At 34.0% G+C, this 16,714-nt stretch overlaps 1 protein-coding gene across 3 annotated transcripts; it reads left to right on the forward strand.

The window, feature by feature from the left end:
* Nucleotides 1-757: 757 nt before the first annotated feature.
* LOC18431450 (Ribosomal protein L18ae family) lies at nucleotides 758-16,313 on the forward strand. 3 transcript variants are annotated; one of them, XM_088858580.1, is made up of 4 exons: nucleotides 758-1,198; nucleotides 3,892-3,970; nucleotides 4,367-4,481; nucleotides 15,766-16,313. In XM_088858580.1, exons 1-4 carry the CDS (start codon nucleotides 1,039-1,041, stop codon nucleotides 15,787-15,789), a joined length of 378 nt encoding a protein of 125 aa, XP_088714706.1. In that variant the 5' UTR covers nucleotides 758-1,038; the 3' UTR covers nucleotides 15,790-16,313. The 3 variants fall into 3 exon arrangements, with proteins under 3 accessions (XP_088714706.1, XP_011622290.1, XP_011622291.1); XM_011623988.3 differs by lacking the exon at nucleotides 15,766-16,313 and adding an exon at nucleotides 10,179-10,617; XM_011623989.3 differs by lacking the exon at nucleotides 15,766-16,313 and adding an exon at nucleotides 10,179-10,617 and having other exon boundaries at nucleotides 3,904-3,970.
* The last annotated feature ends 401 nt before the right edge of the window (nucleotides 16,314-16,714 follow it).

Here is a 16,714-nt window from a genome sequence, read left to right on the forward strand (position 1 = left end):
TCATATATGCATTCTAGAACTTATGTTTTAACCTTTTCCAATGTGTTGAGAGGTTTTATGAGTTCGAGACTTAGATACACAAAGAGTGTGAGATTCATAGAGCGGAGTGTTCTAAATTGTCGGGAAAAAACGGATATATGAGTAATAACGAAAAATATTTAATATTTTGGTAATAACGGAAACTAAAAGAAATATTTACGTAATTTTTTTTAAAATAAATGGTTTAAGACAAATTCTTTATAAAATTATAAACTTTAAAAATTGGTTAAAACCAAGTAGATATATAAACATATAATTTTTAAAAAAATAGACTATCTCAGGTGATTTATTACGAGATATACTATTTTTAAAACTAAAAAAATAAATTTTATTTTCATATTCATATGATGCCATCAATTAAATATTGTCAGCATCAAAACAACTATTTTGGATGATTTTTAGGTACGCATTGATTCTACTCGACATATGCACGTGGGAATACACTACACACGTGTCTTCGGCTGGAGCAAGTGACAGCTACCGATGACCTGCCCTGTTACGTTAGCTTCAATTTATAATCGGAAAAGTTTCGGTGGAACAATGCATTAAATGTAATGTATAATACATGTAATGTTTTATTTAGATTACTAAATGCATAGTCAACCATCTGTTCTAATTAACGGACGGTCGATATAAACCCTTCATCCAGTGGACGAGAAGAGCAAGTTAAGAATACGTATCATCCTATAAATTTGTTAAAACACTGTTAATGATAATTGGACTTGTCCGAAACTTGGACGTTTCCAATCTGTTACCGTGACGGACAAGGCACAAACCCTAAAACTTCGACGACCTCCGATTTCTTTTCTGCAACTTTTAATCCGCGTCACAGGAGTTTTCAGATTTGGAAGAAACCCTAGGACTTTGGGGCTGAAGGGTCCTGGCAAAATAAACCCTAGAAACAGGAGCCCTGGAAAGCTCTGAGCTTAGGGGACTGTTGAGAGAAACCCTAGAAGCAGTGAAGAAAGAGGAGAACCGCTAGACTACAAAACCTGGAAAATGAGCGAGGATAGCAGGAGCAAGGATCATCCACCCCATTATGGCACTTTTCAAGGGGTTCCCACCTATGGACAGCCGGCCATAGGGTTTCCTCAGCCTGTTCCTCCTCCTGGTGCTACCTCTGGAGCTTACTACCCTCATGGTTATCAGACTGTTCCAGGTAATATTGATATGTATTCAAGTTGAGTTATTTACAATCGATTATTGTGACTAGTTTGTGATTGTTTTATAATTTTATATGTCGTTTTTTTGTTTGTTTGGAGAATTGATAGTCAAAGACGTCATGATTTTACATAAGGGTTTCATGGTTTCTGGTTGTTTTCATGGAAACCATTTTATTTATTTTTGAATCTGGTTAACTTTGTTGACTATTGAACGATAGATTACATCAGATCAGCTCGAGGTAAGAAGGGCATCCCACAAACTGGGTGCTCAGACTACAGGTGGGAGAAGAATTAAGTAAAACTTCTTCTAGAAAGGACATAATATGAAAGTGGAATTCCATTTTATTCTTGCGAATTTTTTTTGATTGACAGTAGTTATGAATTGAAGTCATTCAATTGCACTTTCTTCAGCATTGCTTATAAACAAAGGGTGCTCCTTCTGCATCTTAAAAAATCACTTATTGAAAAGAGACATTAAAATACAACAATTTTGGACTTTTTTAATTGAAATGTTTTTTGTTTTGGTAATTTTGGTATGCAAGTGTAAAATGTAAGATATCTGTTTAGGTATTTATGACAAGAATTGTTCTTAATGTTGACTAACAAACTGCAATGCTGAAATGTTGATTACCATTTGCTTACATTGTAATAAAAACTGGTTGGAAATGTTCTCTTGTGGAAATAAAATATATGACCATTTTGAGCCGCTTTGACGATCATGATAATGGCAGCAAACGATGGGGGGAGAAACGTATTAGATGGCCTATTCTAGCCTTGAAAGGAATTGTAGCAGCAGCGTCAGGGAATTATACTTTTTCTTTATTATTATTATTATCATTATATTGCAAAAAATGGGATCCATCTTATACATCTTATAACCCTCGTATGACTATCTTCCATACTTTTGTTTGGTCCTGTGAAAAGGTTATTTATTACTATCAAGAAATGATGGTAAGAAGAGGGGGAGGGGGAGATGGGGGAAGTACATTTAGTGACAAGAAGCTTTACGTTAGGCGGAGAAAAGAGGCCACTTTCAAACTTTTAGAAGGCAAAATACCTAATCTCTTTTTTAGGAATTGCTTGTGTTTTGAAATTAGGATTACCGATGTTTTTGTTATGAAACTAGGATCACCATATGTGGAATGTGTCTATGTTTGCATGTGTGCATGGGTCTCTATATGTGTGACTCCGAAAGGATAAATTTCCCCTGAATAACTTATTCGTTGCTGCAAAAGAATATGTAGAATTTTATATATTTATGATATTGTGTTTCATATTGTAAGAGGTTTTTGGTGTTCTTGAGTTCTGCAAAAGATTTTTTCTTATGCGATAACAAGGGAGTTTAGTTTTCAGTCATGCATGTGCGCATGCAGTGCTTTTGTGTGTGTGTGCGCATGCATGCTATTTTGTTTATTTAGTAGATTAAAAAAGTACGAATTTCCCTTCTATGATTCATTGGTTATGGGGCAAAGAACACATATAGCTAATTATTTTTGTAAATACAAGCTGTATTTCTTATTTTTCTGAGTTCAACTACAAATTCTCACTTATGATAACAAGGCTTCACTGTTTAATTTTTCTTAGTGATTGTTTATCTCTTTGGTTTCCAATTTTCTCCATTAAGAGACTTCGCTTTGTACAACACTGAGATGCATTTAATTTTTTAAATTCAAAATTTTCAATGTAATGGTAGTGGTCATGAAAATGCATATTTATGGTGATCCCAATTGTACACAAGTTTGGCTTTATTCTTTACCAAATCTACATAAACCACATTTCACAAGTTCCTAAGTTAGATGTTCCTCGCTAATGGCACCTGCATTGCACGATGCTCCAGCTGAGATTCAGAATAAAAATAATCTCAGGAATATTTAATCTGAAGAGAACATTAATATATGTTTTTCATTTTTATTTAACCTCTCAAGTCATTTGTATTTATGGAATTATTTGATTTCTCGTATTTAACTTTTATTTACTTTTGAGCTTAATTTTAGTTCCTAAATTCCAATCATTTTCTAATTTCGCTCAAACATAGATTCCTATTTTGTTTTTAAATGTTATCTAGTTATTCTGATTGGAATTCCCATATTGGAATTTTTTTTTTTTTTTTATCTTTTAGCTCGTAGTAAATTCTTTTCTCAAAATAATTTTGAGTGTTTTTTTTTTTTTAATTTTTATTTTCTGTTTCTTTCATTCTTATATCTCTCTGATTTGTTTTTATTTAAAAATAAGTTGATATAACTGAATATGACAAAATTTTTATGGGGAGATACACGACTTATTTCCCCTTCGCTAATTGTAATCAGATTTAGATGACAAAGGAGAGAGATTTTTAAATAGAGGAACCCATCTTAAAGAACTTATTTGAAGGATTTTGGGAGAGAGAGAGAGAGATTATTGGCAAATAGGTGGATGGAACTTGTAATTTGAAATTCAAGACTCCTATTTATTCTCCCTTATATACATACATAGGTTGCTTTTCATCGAACGTATCAAAGTAGCCATGACCATTTCATATCAAATTGAAAATCTATAGCAATTGCACATTAGCTTATCTTTTATTGTATGAGATTGTCTCTTTTCTCTTACTTAGCTTGGCATTCTCATTTGACTTTTTCCGACAAATTGCTTATTTCCCAAATTCAAACTTGAGCGAGTGTAGTTTATTTTTGATTATTTCCTTTTCAAGGGTATGCCACAGTTGCAGAGGGACAGCCAATTAGAGAGCCTCGTCTACCTTGCTGCGGTATTGGTCTCGGTTGGTTCTTGTAAGTAACTTCTCACTCTCTTTTTCTATCTCATTCTCGTATCTTTTGTATAGATTTATTGCATGACTTTTGATTATAAATGGCCTGGAAGATTCTCGATGAATTATGTAAATAACCATGTCAAAACTGTACTAGGACATATATCCCCAAACTGCATAAGGTGTGTGAGTTACTGAATTGAAGTTGAACAGGGGTCTATTTTCTATACTCCATTTTTTAAACTTGTGCTTTGTCTTTTCTCGTTTTTGATTAGTACCGTCTCATCTTGTCCCTTTACTTTTTGTGCTTTTCTCTCTGTTTCTTTTTTTTTTCTTGTCAAATTTTAAACTCAAAATGGCAATTGTCATCTTGTTTGAATTTTCTAATGACTGATGAAAGTGTGTTGTTGTGCTGAAGGTTCATAGCTGGCTTCTTTCTTGCAACAATTCCCTGGTACATTGGAGCTTTTCTTCTACTTTGTGTTAGATTAGATTACAGAGAAAAGGCGGGCCTAATTACGTGCACAATTGCTGTAAGTGCTGAATATCATTTCATTATTTATCAACTTGATTTGATCCAACAAAGTCCAATAAAACTTTTGGAAATCTTGCTTTGTCTCAGGATTCATAGTAAGATACTATTCATGAACTAGATGCTATTTAACCTGGTGAAACCTCCCATATTCAGCATTTAAACTAAATTACACATTGATCTTTTGCCCACAAAAGCTGCTTGAGCATGTGCACCAGTAGTATCACTCTATGATCTAGTCCCAGGGACACAAACCAAATATGATTGTGTAGTTTTTTGGTAAAAAGGACTAAAATTTATGAAGATACTGCTCTATGAAATGGGTTTCCATATGGTGGTGGTACTTACGTTTCCTCCTATTCATTAGCACCTCTGCAGCCATTTCTCAAAGTTGGCCAAAACTTTTGGACGCACTTAGGGGAAGAGTGACATACTCTAGTTGCTGTTATTGACATCAGACAACTGGGAGGTGCCAGCCAAGTTTAGAAGTCCGCCAGGCTGCTAGCATAGATTTTGGCAATGAACGCGAACCAATGGGATATGTGGATATACAGAGCAGCATGATGCCTAAGTTGCCAAGGAGATGTAGGAGAAAAGCTTCCATGTTGTCGGTATTTAGGTTAAATTACTATATATATGATAAAGTTTTTCATGTGATTAGGGTTTGACCAAGTAGGAAAGTCCTTCTTTCTCTTTATAAAATGAGGGGCTTTTGCCTCTTTTAACTCCAACCTCCAAACATTATCCCCCCTCCACGATGGGGCGGGGGGGGGTGACGCGGCTCGATGTGGGTGCATCACCTTGATGTGGTCAATAAATATAAAAAAATTTCAAAAAATTTCAAAAAATAGGTTAATGCATGGAAAAAATATGGAGGTGATTTATGTGATTGTAGGTATTTAATTTATTCATTAACCAGAGATTTTGTATTTGCTATCCCCTAATGATCATAGAAGACATTAGAAAGTAGAAAATTCGCAATTGCAAACTTTAAAGTTACAAATTAAAGGTCTATGAAGATTGAAGAGTTCAAAAGTCAAGACAAATCATTGTCTTCTATGAAGATTGGAGAGTTCAAAAGTCAAGACAAATCATCATCATTTCTCAAGTCTCAAGTCTAAATCTCAAATCTTTATAAGACAAGTTATCTAGATTGTCTCCATGTGCATCACCATCATCATATCATCCTCAGCACCTCCACATATTATTCTTCTTCCTCGGTTTTCTCAAAGTCCTTCTCGACCTTTGGACTAACACGCAATTGAACCGAGCTTTTACTCTTTTGTGTCTAGTGTCTGTACCTTTCCCCCGCCCTTTTTTTTGTTTGGGGTTGGGGGGGGGTGGGGATTTACGTAGATATCATTTTTTGAGGGTTTTTTTCCCCTGTCATGCTGACGCGGCACACATGGGGTGCGATGTGCTATGAGGCCGCATATGCAGAGGGATGAGGCACATATGTGGGGGTGCATCCCACCAAAGCGCATATGGTCTATTTTGTGATGCGCATACCGCATTATGCGGTGGTGCAGCCGCATTTTAAAACAATGGTGTTACCTCGCCACCTCATTTTTCTTTTTGTATTCTTTGTTGACACTTAAGACCCATGTCGACATCATGCCTAGATATGGCATCGACATGTGGACTACACATGTCTAAAAAATATTTGTTTAAGCACGCAGTGTCACCGTTTAGACAAGATATGTCCAGTTTTAGCCATTGAATTTCTTAATTTCGTATAATATAGAAGGGCAATTATTATTGGTGGGCTTTGAACTCACTACCTCTAAACATCATGTTAAAAGACCTAAGCACCTGGCCATCAACTTATGTCATGTATTCCTTTTCAAAATCATTAAACTCGTTTACTCAACTTGAGTACATTCAATGCATAAATGCTTATGTCATCACACGAGACTAAAAAACAAGTACCTTGCATATAAAAGTAGAGCATGTTGTGCATTTATTACCAAAAATTTAAATGGTATACATGGGAGCAGTGGTACAAAGACACCAATACAAGTGTTGCATCTAATACATATCTTGAGTGTCTAGTACTTTGGCCCAAAACCTAGTGCGGCCTTGACACATTTGTACAACCATCTATATATATAAGGTTATTTAACACATAAATCATAAGTTTTAAAACATTATAATTAATAAATGAAGTTTTAAAATATAATAATTAATAAATGAAGTTTTAAAATAAAAATACTAAACTTAAAACTATAAATTTATTTTTGCAAAAGAATAAAATATATATTTTTCTATTATTCTATTTTTGAAGTGATACTGTTAGACCTTATTAATAATAATATTTTTCTTAATGCATGTCAAACAAATTCATATAAAATTTATGCATAAACATATGCATATTTTAAACGTGCCAATGTAATTTTTTTTTTGAGTCCCTTGCATACCATGTAAATTTTTATTAATAAATGTACCAATATAGTTTTACTTTTATATAGCCCAATATTATACTATCTTTGTCATGACCTTAGAGATACTAAGAGATAGCTTGACTTAGATGTACAATCATCATCATCCTCAAAGCTTTTTCCCAACTAATTGGGGTTGGCTATATGAATCCTGGTTTGCCATTCTGCTCTATGAAGGGCCATACCCTTAGTCAAGCTATTAGTCATTACAATTTTTTGCCACTACTTTCATTCATGTCGTTTTGGGCCAACCCATACTTCTTTTGAGCTTTCCACTTGAACTAACTCGTACCTCTTAACACATGTTGTATTTGGTATGTGCCACACATGGCTAGCCACCTAAGTCTACTCTCTCTCATTTTCTCGCCCATTAGTGCCACAGCTAAATTTTCACAAATATATTTATTTCGAATTCTATCCCTTCTTGTCTTGCCACTTGTCCATCTTGACATCCTAATCAATGCTACACTCATTCTATGGGTATATTGTTTTTTGACCGCCCAACATTCCGCCCCATAGAGCAAAGCTGGTCTCACAGTTGTCCTATAGAACTTGCCCTTCAGCTTCATTGCTATGCGGTGATCATATAAAATTCCGGCTGCACATCCCCACTTCACCACTTTAATTCTATCTGCGATATCCATTTTCTTGGATTATCGACCCAAGATATCGAAAGTGCGCTCTTTTTGATATTCCTGACTGTCAATCTTAACTACTTTCTCGTCTCTACTCCTATTATTAGTAAACTTGCATTCCGTATACTTTGTTTTAGCCCAGCTAATTTTAGAACCCGTTAGATTCTAAAGCATCCTTCTAAAGTTTTAAGTTTGTGTGGACGCCATTTCAGGTCTCATCAATCAAAACTATGTCATCTGTGAACAACATATACGATGGTACTTCGTCTTGTAGGTGCCTAGTTATGTTGTTTATAACTAAGACAGAGTTATGAGCTCAATGCTGACCCCTGATGTAGATCTATTGTCACTGAAAACTCACGCTTCTCTCCAGAAGTTGTTCGTACACTAGTTAACACTGCATTGTACATATATCAAGAATCTAGATTGTTAAAAGATTAGTTGGTGTGGCCAACTCCAATTTTCTCCTAGAATATTCATAGTTGTTATGCTCCCTTTATTTTGGGGGTAATTTATGGTACTTATACTTCAATATGATGTTTGACTGCGGAATATATTTAGACAACTCATTTTATTCAGATATGCTGCATGTACATTTATCGTTTTGGCCTTCCAACATTTCTCCATAAGGTCATTTCAAAAGCATAATTTTTGTCCAAGACAAAAGCTCAATGGCATGAATATGCAACAAGAGTTCCCTTCCAAGTGACTATTTTATTGTAAATTTTTCGATTGTCAATTGCTTCAGTCCTTGTCTCACATAACTGCTTCTTATCTCTTATTGCTCGTATCAGAGAAGGAAAGCCTTTACATGTACTACCACCCACATGTAGAACATGTGTATCGTATTCCGTGCCATCTGATTTGAGTGGATGGCTGGGATAGCTCCAGTCACGATATCGTGCCTGTTTTATTCTTAAGTTTTTTCACAAATCAGTTTACATGAATTTGGAGTGTGCTCTCACCTTGTTGGAGCGCATTTAGCGAAAAAAGGAAAAAATATTTATGATTAAAAAAGACCAAATACCCATACAAGTACTAGGCATATTTTGATCATTTTGTTTCATTAAAAATATTTTTTTCTTTTTTTTTATTGAGTGCATCACAATCTTAAATGATATGTAAAAAATAAAATAAAATACTCGGAGTCGTATCATCAAGATCAAAACCCAGAAACTTTGTGGCCAGTTAGCTCAACTATCTAATTTAAATCGAACGGCTGAGTGTAAGGGTCACATATGTTTTATATGTGTGACGCCACGTGCAGAAGCTTCCCTTCAGAGAAAAAAAACATGATAAGTGAATTGGATCATAATCTTCATGTATTTCTTCCTACAATTCTAGAGTTATTGTTGGAGAAACACTGCTACAACCCTCCAGTAGAAAAAAGTGAAAAAAATAAAAACTCGATGTCTCTGCCTTGAACAATGTTAAGCAATGTTTAAGAATTAAATATGATCTGGGAATCCGAGCTCATGCTGAACCCCAGTCTCCACTACATATGAAATATGAAAATGAAATTCAAACTAACAATTACTTTGGCTTCATTTTTCTACTGTAGGTATTATAGTCAGCGTTAATTCATTATTTTTAATGTCTCTAATTCAAAACTGATCATGAAACTTTGGTTTCATTCAGCTCTTTTATGCAGAAACTAGATTAAAAAAAAAAAAAAAACATCTTTTGATGGATGGGAAAGAAGGAAGTTATAACAAATCTGAATTCTTTTTTTTTATTCAATCCATAACATCTATGTTAGTCTACATGTGTCCAAAGATACTCAGCTTTCTAGATGATCCCTTTAGAAGATAGAGGGATTTGACAAGCATGCAAACCCTGTATTTGCTTTTCATCTTCAAGGATTGGGTATGAATTAGGAACTTTATTGTTAGTGTATGAATTAGGAGCTCTTTATTGTTAGTAACATAACTAATGGCTTTATGACATGTCCAAAACAAGATTAACCCATGTGAACGTTGCGGCAAACCGTGCCCCTATTTATAGTATGGAAATAAAATAGTGGAAAACTGAAATCCTCTCCTTAGGTTATTTGCCTTTGCCCAAGTTATACCTTTATGTTGAGTTTTTGAGATATTTTCTTAATGGTGCTCTGTTCTTTTTTGGCTTTTTGCAAATTTGCGTTAATGTGATGCTTACCCCACTATCTTGTACGACTATTGCTGTGGTTCCCTATGCATTTCCACTCAAATGTTTTTCTTCCCTCATTTCCACCAAAATGTTCCAGATTGTTAATGTTAATTTTACATATTGGGTCACAACACATGGTTCCCCATGGGATTGACCTTGGACTTTCTTGATTTATAGATCTTTTTCTTGTAGTTGAAAACCCAAATTTCTTTTGGGAAAATGCTCGTAACCTCTGATATTCCTTTCTTTTATCTATATCTCATTGACTTCTGTGTGATTCGAAAGAGCAGATCTGATGATTCTATCATTAATTATTTATAGTGAAGTAGAAGCTGTTCTCTATTATACTATCATCCTTCTTTGTAGTGGAGTAGGCATTATTTTGAATCAAACTTTAGTTTGTAGAACATGATTTTTGGTTTTTTTACTACTATCAGAATGTTCATTAAAACAGTCTCTGTTATTGGCCATGCACAGGCTGCTCTGTCTGCCATTGCTGTGATTCTTGGCTTCACAAAGGGAACTCATGAATGGTGATGTAGATCAACTGTGACATAAACTAAGGGTTGATTTGCCATATCTTTTCCTTTCCCATGAAATATTAGAAAGCCCAACTACTTCATGTAATTATCATCATGCCATATAATTATACTCCCGTCATATCTTAATACTCTTCTATCATATGTGTTGTTATGATGGTTACCGGCTCAGAAGATCTTGCTCTAAGATCTATGGGGGAGCATCCTTCTTTGTGCTTGAGACAATATTATGTGTTTTCTGTGTGCCTTTGTTTTGTATAGCTTGATTTTCAGTACATAAACCTATAATAAGGATATGGCCCTGCTGAATGTCTGGCCATACTCGAAACACTTCATACGCGTTCTTCAATGTTATGGGAAATATAAGTTTATTTGCATTTGTTTCCTTAGAGCTCCAATGTTGCCTGCCTTCGGATTGCCATAGAGTTGGTCCTCATTTGATGCTGTTTGGCAAAAATTGAAATATGACTTTGAAACCCACAACGTTAGGTAATGCAGGAGAAACATGCCTTGCCAAGGACCATAGAAACTGCTCGATAGATAATTCACTGATTTTTATTACTAAGAACTTTCTTCACAAGTTCTGGTCCTTGCATAACCCAGTTCTTTTTAGAGGGCCATCTATGATGTATTAGATATTCTTACCTTAACCAGGATTTGTGGGGCAGATTTTGCATGTGTCGGATCACCAATCTAGATTGTTCTACATGAGTCCTAATTGGTGATATAAGAAAAAAAAAATGAAATAGGGATTCATGGTGGGGACCTATATATATATATATATATATATATATATGGCAATGATTTCATGCAACGGTTGTATAGTAATATGATGCAATAACCTTAAAAACCCATTTAATGGCAATTTGTTGGATCTAAATTTTGAATTATACACTCTTTTTATTCTAATGGTCAGTCATAAAAAAGAAAAATTTGAAAACACAACTTAGAAAGTATTGATTAGTTCAACTAACATAGGCTGTTCATTTTAGTGAGATGCTTAGATCTAGGTTTTGAAAGGATTTTTTTCATTTTCAATTTTTTTTGGATGCTTTATTATCATTAGATAAACAATGTTAAAAAAGAAAAAAATGATTTTGAGTTTATAAAGGCAAAGATTTTGAAATTCACAAAATGAATGGTCTAGATTCGTTATTGGAGGGGATTCATTTTGACCATATTTAGAGTTCAAATTGATTTTTTTTTTTTTTTTTGCAGATTAATTATTGAGATACATAGAGTGTGTATGCAAAATTTGGAGTCATACAAATACCATAAACATGATTTTTTGGAAGTGATAGTTGTATTATATTATGATATAACTGTTGCATTAGATTATTGTTTATATATATATATATATATATATATATATATATATATCTATCGAGAGAGAGAGAGGGGTTAGCCCACTAGCTCATATGAACATCTGAGCACAACAACCCAGATTGAATCTGAGCAGATTGAATAGGAAAATACCGGCATAGGCCCATTAGCAAGCGTTTATTTTTTTTATCAATGTGTATTTAATAAAAATATTTAAAAAATAATTCGTAAAATATAAATTGATCAAAATACTCCTGACCGGTTTTATGAATGAATTATATACAACCAACCATCCAATTATTTAGAACTATCCTGTTTTTAATGGTTAAAACTATAGAACTGCTTCGCCCTTTGCATGTGTCATATTATATTATATGGACGGGCGGGCACCTTCCAATGTGTCAAGCAATTGAAGCAGAATTTTTGGGCCTCGAGCATTGTGTGCTTAATGTTGATGGTAGTGTTCTCTATTTGAGTATTGATGGTGATACTTCCAATGTCATCAAATGATGCTTGGGCCCTAATTCTATCCCTTGGAAATGGGGAGGTGACTTGATGGAAATCAGATGACTCACCAAACAAATGCTCTTTTCTCATATCAACAGAGGGATGAAATCTTTAACGGATAGTGTAAGCCAAAAATACCACTTCTTTGTAACCCATTTAATTGACACTTCTTTGTAACCCTTTTACTCTCTCTTTGATCTTTAATGACACTTCTTTGTAACCCTTTACTCTCTCTTTGATCTTTTTACCTTTTCTTGTTTCTTTCTTCTTCTTTTCTTCTCTTTTTCTCGGGCTTGAGCCAGTGGTGTACCTTTTCATTTCTTCAATGAAAATCTTATTTAATTGTGTCAAAAAAATAAAAAATCACTAGCATATTGTACTTTTCTAAACATAGTTTTGTAGTTTCTAGAAAAGATGATGGGTTTATATGTAATTGATAGATAAATACGGACATATAGATATGGGTATGCTCTTAGGAGTATGTATGGTTTACTAGTACTAAATGATCAAATGATATACATAATCTCATTGACTTTAAAATCATGACGTAAATGTTGATTTATAGATTTCTAAAACTAATGCATACTCTTTAGATTTCTATAAGATCTTAATATTATTTATATGAGATTTTTGCTATAAGATCTTTAGTTCTAGTTTGGTTAACAATTTGCATAAGAGAGTTTATTTAAGGTTGCAACTTTATACTTTAGAAGTATGCGTACCTCAGTACTCGGTAAAAAAGAATGTTATGAAGTTGAAAAAGCAGTCTATCGATCATCTTGACCTCAAGATTAAACTTGGAGGTAATGAATATAAAGAAAACAAAAGAATTTCAAGTTCTAAAAATAGTGCGTCTTATAACAAGTTATCTAGACTGTATTTTCAAGATTTTCAAATACTTATAGATTTGCTTGATCAACACTATTGTTGGAATTTTAAATTTCATAATTAGCGTTGAACATGGATTTTTCAAGTTTTCCTAGGGTTTTTGACACCAAAACCACTTCTTTCAACAAAATTTAGAGGTACACTTTACTTGTATATTATAAGATGGGCATCTTATATATATCTCACCCTTAAACGAATGAAAAGAATGCCATTGGAGTAGCAATGGTGATTTACTATATAATTTTTGGATAATAAATTTGAACAAATTTGGTTCTTGAACGAGGAAGATAAAACATGACACAATAATGCCTCGTACCAAGAAGTGATCCAATGCAACGGTTTTCTTAGAAATGGTTTGTTAGCACAGAGTTATCCATTAGATTAAATTAAATCCAATGGTTGAAATTAATACGTAAATATTCCCTTTTCAAAATTTGAATTCAAATTGAAAACCTGGAAACCTCCAAATCTTCTCGATTATCATGATTTCCCTCTTTCCCGCTTTACTGGATATCAAGCCTCTCATCTTCTCTCTACAACGACAAAGCGCGCGCTCTCTCTCTCTCTCTGACCACCAGAAGCACTCTCTCTGACCACTTAAGGATCTTCTAGGTTAGACCCTCTCTCTCTCATTTCTATTTTTTTTTTCCCTCTTGTTACATGTGGGGAGCAGCAAGGTGCAAAACTAGTTCTACAAATCGTTCTTATTGTTTGAGCATGCAAATAACCTGCAAATAGATCAATGGACCTATGAAGATTGAAGAACTTTGGGCATCTGCAAATAAACAACGACTCAAAGCCTCCCTCCATCTCAATCCCAATTAAAGCCAAAATCTTCTCTCCATCTCAATCCCCATCAAGATTGCAGGAAATGAATCCCCAATTCAAATCAGGTTTGCGATTTTTTGAGTTGCAGGTTTTTTTAGCTTTTAAATTTAAAAAATACGTATTTTTTCAAAGGAAATCAATGTAATTCTCTAAAATTAGAATTAGGTCTGTCTGTTTTAGGAATTTTTTCTTTTTTTAGCTTATTGATACCAAATTGTTATGGGCTCGACTTGCTGAAGCGAGTTTGATGTTGTTGTTCGTTTGAAGTTGTTCGTTGAAAGTGTTTACGTTAAAATCCTGGGTTAGATATCTCAACTCGTGAGACACCAATTTGTTCTTACTTTTACCTATTTTGAGAGGAATTTTTTACTCAAGATAGAGTATAAGAAGAGATTTACGAGAAAGACGATTAGTAGTTTCTTCGAGGGAAACTAAACCTCTTGAAGTGCTGGGCATAGGATATTGATAATTGCCTCCTTTCTAGATATTGATAATTATCTCCTTTCTCCCTATTACAATGAGATATTTATAGCCCCTTATTAACCCTCTACCACCTCCCGGATTATTCTACCCACAATCTCTATATAATAAGAATGTAACCCATTTCAACAACTACCCACGCGTATCATGGAAACCCTATTAGAAACCGTCTACCACAACTCCTAACATTAAGCAACGGACTCCTAAATACAAGTGAACAATACCTAAACAATAGCTGCTCGTGCAAAGCACAAGACATTATTGAAAAATAAACTAAGCCAAGCAAGACTTTATTGAAAAATAAACCAAGCCTGGAAACATAACATTGTTGGGTTTTTTCTTTTATTAGATAAATTTTCCAATTCCTATCTCACTCTCTCTCTCTTTCCTTACAATTTCTTTCTTGTTTTTTAGTTATTAAGTTTTTTATTTCTTGGATAAAATGCTTCTAACCAGAGCTTCAATTTAGCGCACCTAACCTCAATTTTATTTCAGAACAAGGTCCAAAGATTTGGACTTTTTTCTACTGCTTAGCAAAGAAGACAATAAAAATCGCAAATATATATACTCTCTCGCATTTCTTCAACTTGGAAAATCTCTTGGAAATCGGCCTATAATCGGCACATTATTACTTGACTTTTTGTTCGATCATTGAATAATAATTTATGGGTATTTAATTATTGTTATTGAAAGTGATTTTGTGATATAAATGTTGCTCTTGTCTTTGTTATATTTCTCCACACGGAAATGTGGGTCTAATTTAACAAATTTTTTCTAATTTATGTTTTTCTTCTAGGTTAACGAACTTAATTAATTTTCTAGCTATGATTTTTCTCTCAATATATAGGACTGCAATTCTTGTCAAAACGATTGATCGATGATTTCAGTGGCTTCTACCCAAATAATGAAACTGTAAGTGATTAATTGAACTGAGGATTGGTGTGGCTATGCTTTTGATATGAGTTTGCAAGAACTGCACTTAAACCCGATGTTGTATTACTCTCTTTAATAATTTGTATATAATGGTGTTTCTGTAGCTATTTTCTTGTTTCACTCTTTGTGCTATTTTTAGGTTATTATTTTTTTCTTCTTTTTGTCTTTTAACTATATTATTCAGTATGTGCATGTTTCTATCAACTGTATGTTTTGGCAGCGTCGTGCTAGCATCTTTATTTGTACTAGATCATAACTCAATATTTCTTCCATCTGAGAAATTTTGGCTTGAGTGTGAGATTGATTGGAAGTGACATGGGCAAGTTATTTTGAGTCATATCCTTGTGATATAGCTTTCCTCTTAGTTCTTCTACACTTGATGCTTTTGATTCTTTTGAACACTGTAGATGAAGTTTATATCCTGATATGTATCTTTCATCAACTGCTGACAAATGGTCTATTGTTCCACTTGTTATGTAGTAGACCAATATGTGTTATTTTATTCCTTTTCAGAAAATATGTTATGATGAATTTCACGCTAAATTAGTCTCCTCTGGAATATACAGGGGCTGATTGCTGCAAGCTTGTAGAACATTGTCAACTATGTTCAAGCAGTTAACAACAACCGAATTGATTTTGAGAATTAGTTACCAAGAATCAATTGGTAACTGAAGAAGTTTTACTTTTTAAGTATTTGAAAGCAAAAACACAAATTATGGGAGGCCAGTGATCCACAAGCCCGCGAAGGCACAAATCTTCACAGTTTGGTTGTGCATCTTCCTCGTCATGGGGTTGTATGGAGTATAATAAAGGAATACGATTAGAAACTCAGAGGGATAGTTATAATCGACACAAAGGAGTGGAACCCCAAATTAGACGTCCACATCCAATCTGATGGCTACACCAATCTGGACACTCTAATTTGTAACATGCAAATAATCATACCAGTTGCAATTGGTTTGAGAGTTCATTGGAGTTGAAGTTCATCGTAATTGGATTATCCAGTACTTTACAATTTCAATACCATTTTTGTACTCTGTTTCCTAGACTTTGAGAAACTGATCAAGCTCCCATAGTTTTAATTTTACATTGGATGCTACAATTGAATCACTAACTCTCCATTAGTAAACATGTGATTCTAACAACTTCGTTATTTCAACAAGTATAGATTCATTTTATTACACATAGTTGCTGCTCACTAAGTGTCGGCTGGATGGGGGGAGAAAAAAGAAAAAAAAAACAGTAGGTTGGATGGATGGTCTTTAAACAATTTTGCAGAAACATGTTGAGAGAGAGAGAGAGAGAGCAGAAACATGTTGAGAGAGAGAGAAAGAGAGAGAGAGAGAGAGAGAGAGAGAGAGATTGAAGTGCTCCATTTTCATTGAATTCATTAGAATAGAATTGGCATTTCTCACCCTTTTTATGTTGCATGCCAATCATCAAGGCCCCAATTGTTCAGATCCATAAGTGCTCATTATCAAAGCCACACTTGAAAAGCATATCAAGAAACTGTTG

The sequence above is a fragment of the Amborella trichopoda genome, chromosome 2 (assembly GCF_054954075.1).
Source record: "Amborella trichopoda isolate Santa Cruz 75 chromosome 2, AtrichopodaSantaCruz75HAP2 v2.0, whole genome shotgun sequence".
Taxonomy (NCBI): Eukaryota; Viridiplantae; Streptophyta; class Magnoliopsida; order Amborellales; family Amborellaceae; genus Amborella; species Amborella trichopoda.